General features: G+C 53.6%; 1 protein-coding gene across 1 annotated transcript in view; it reads left to right on the top strand.

The window, feature by feature from the left end:
• Positions 1-327: 327 nt before the first annotated feature.
• The window catches only part of LOC104081842 (nuclear receptor-interacting protein 3-like), a gene marked incomplete at both ends in the record, with an annotated part of 1,509 nt that continues 1,219 nt past the window's right edge, over positions 328-617 (top strand). The window contains one exon of the mRNA XM_009584723.1: positions 328-467. Within this exon, the coding sequence (XP_009583018.1) occupies positions 328-467 (140 nt within the window). The remainder of the gene's footprint in view (positions 468-617) is intronic.

Genomic DNA, 617 nt, shown 5'->3' with positions numbered 1-617 from the left:
CAGCTTCCCCAAGTCTTGAGGAAATGTAGGAAAAAAGATTCCTCAGGCAAAAAGCAAAATCCAGGAAGGAGCTCTGCTCGGGGCGAGGGCTGACGCGGCCGCAGGGCTGCGTTGTGGGTCGTGCTATGGTCTGATGTGGGTGTGGGCTGCTGGCTGTAGGGAGAGCATCGTAGAAAATCTGCCAAGAAATCTGCTTTCCAATAATGGCATGGTAATATGAGCAAGCTAAGAGCACTTCAGGTGTAAGTACCCTCCAAACACCGTTTGCTCCTTGCCAGAGCAGCCGAACTGCGGCCTTTTCACGTCAGAAGTGTTTTCAATGCGCAGGTTAAAGGAGCATCTCAAAGCACTCCCTGGCGAAGACGAGATGGTTTCATTGCCGTACAAGGTGAGGGCGATCGGCCAGATCGAGTGCCTCGCCCTCACGGTGGGAGCGATCCCCGTGGAGTGCGCTGCCCTCGTCGTAGGTGAGTGTTGTGGGATCCCCTGGTCCCCGGGTACGGGCTGGGGCTCTGCTCCCTCTTACCCCAGCGGGAAAAATGAAGCTTCAGAAACACATTAAAATTAAAATAGAAATACTGCTTTTCTGCAGCAAAAGTCCCTGTTTGGCCCTTCAG

This window comes from Fulmarus glacialis, unplaced genomic scaffold (genome assembly GCF_000690835.1).
Source record: "Fulmarus glacialis isolate BGI_N327 unplaced genomic scaffold, ASM69083v1 scaffold30699, whole genome shotgun sequence".
NCBI classification, from domain to species: Eukaryota; Metazoa; Chordata; class Aves; order Procellariiformes; family Procellariidae; genus Fulmarus; species Fulmarus glacialis.
Note: the sequence above shows the minus strand (reverse complement) of the source record. Positions and strands in the feature narration are given on the sequence as shown.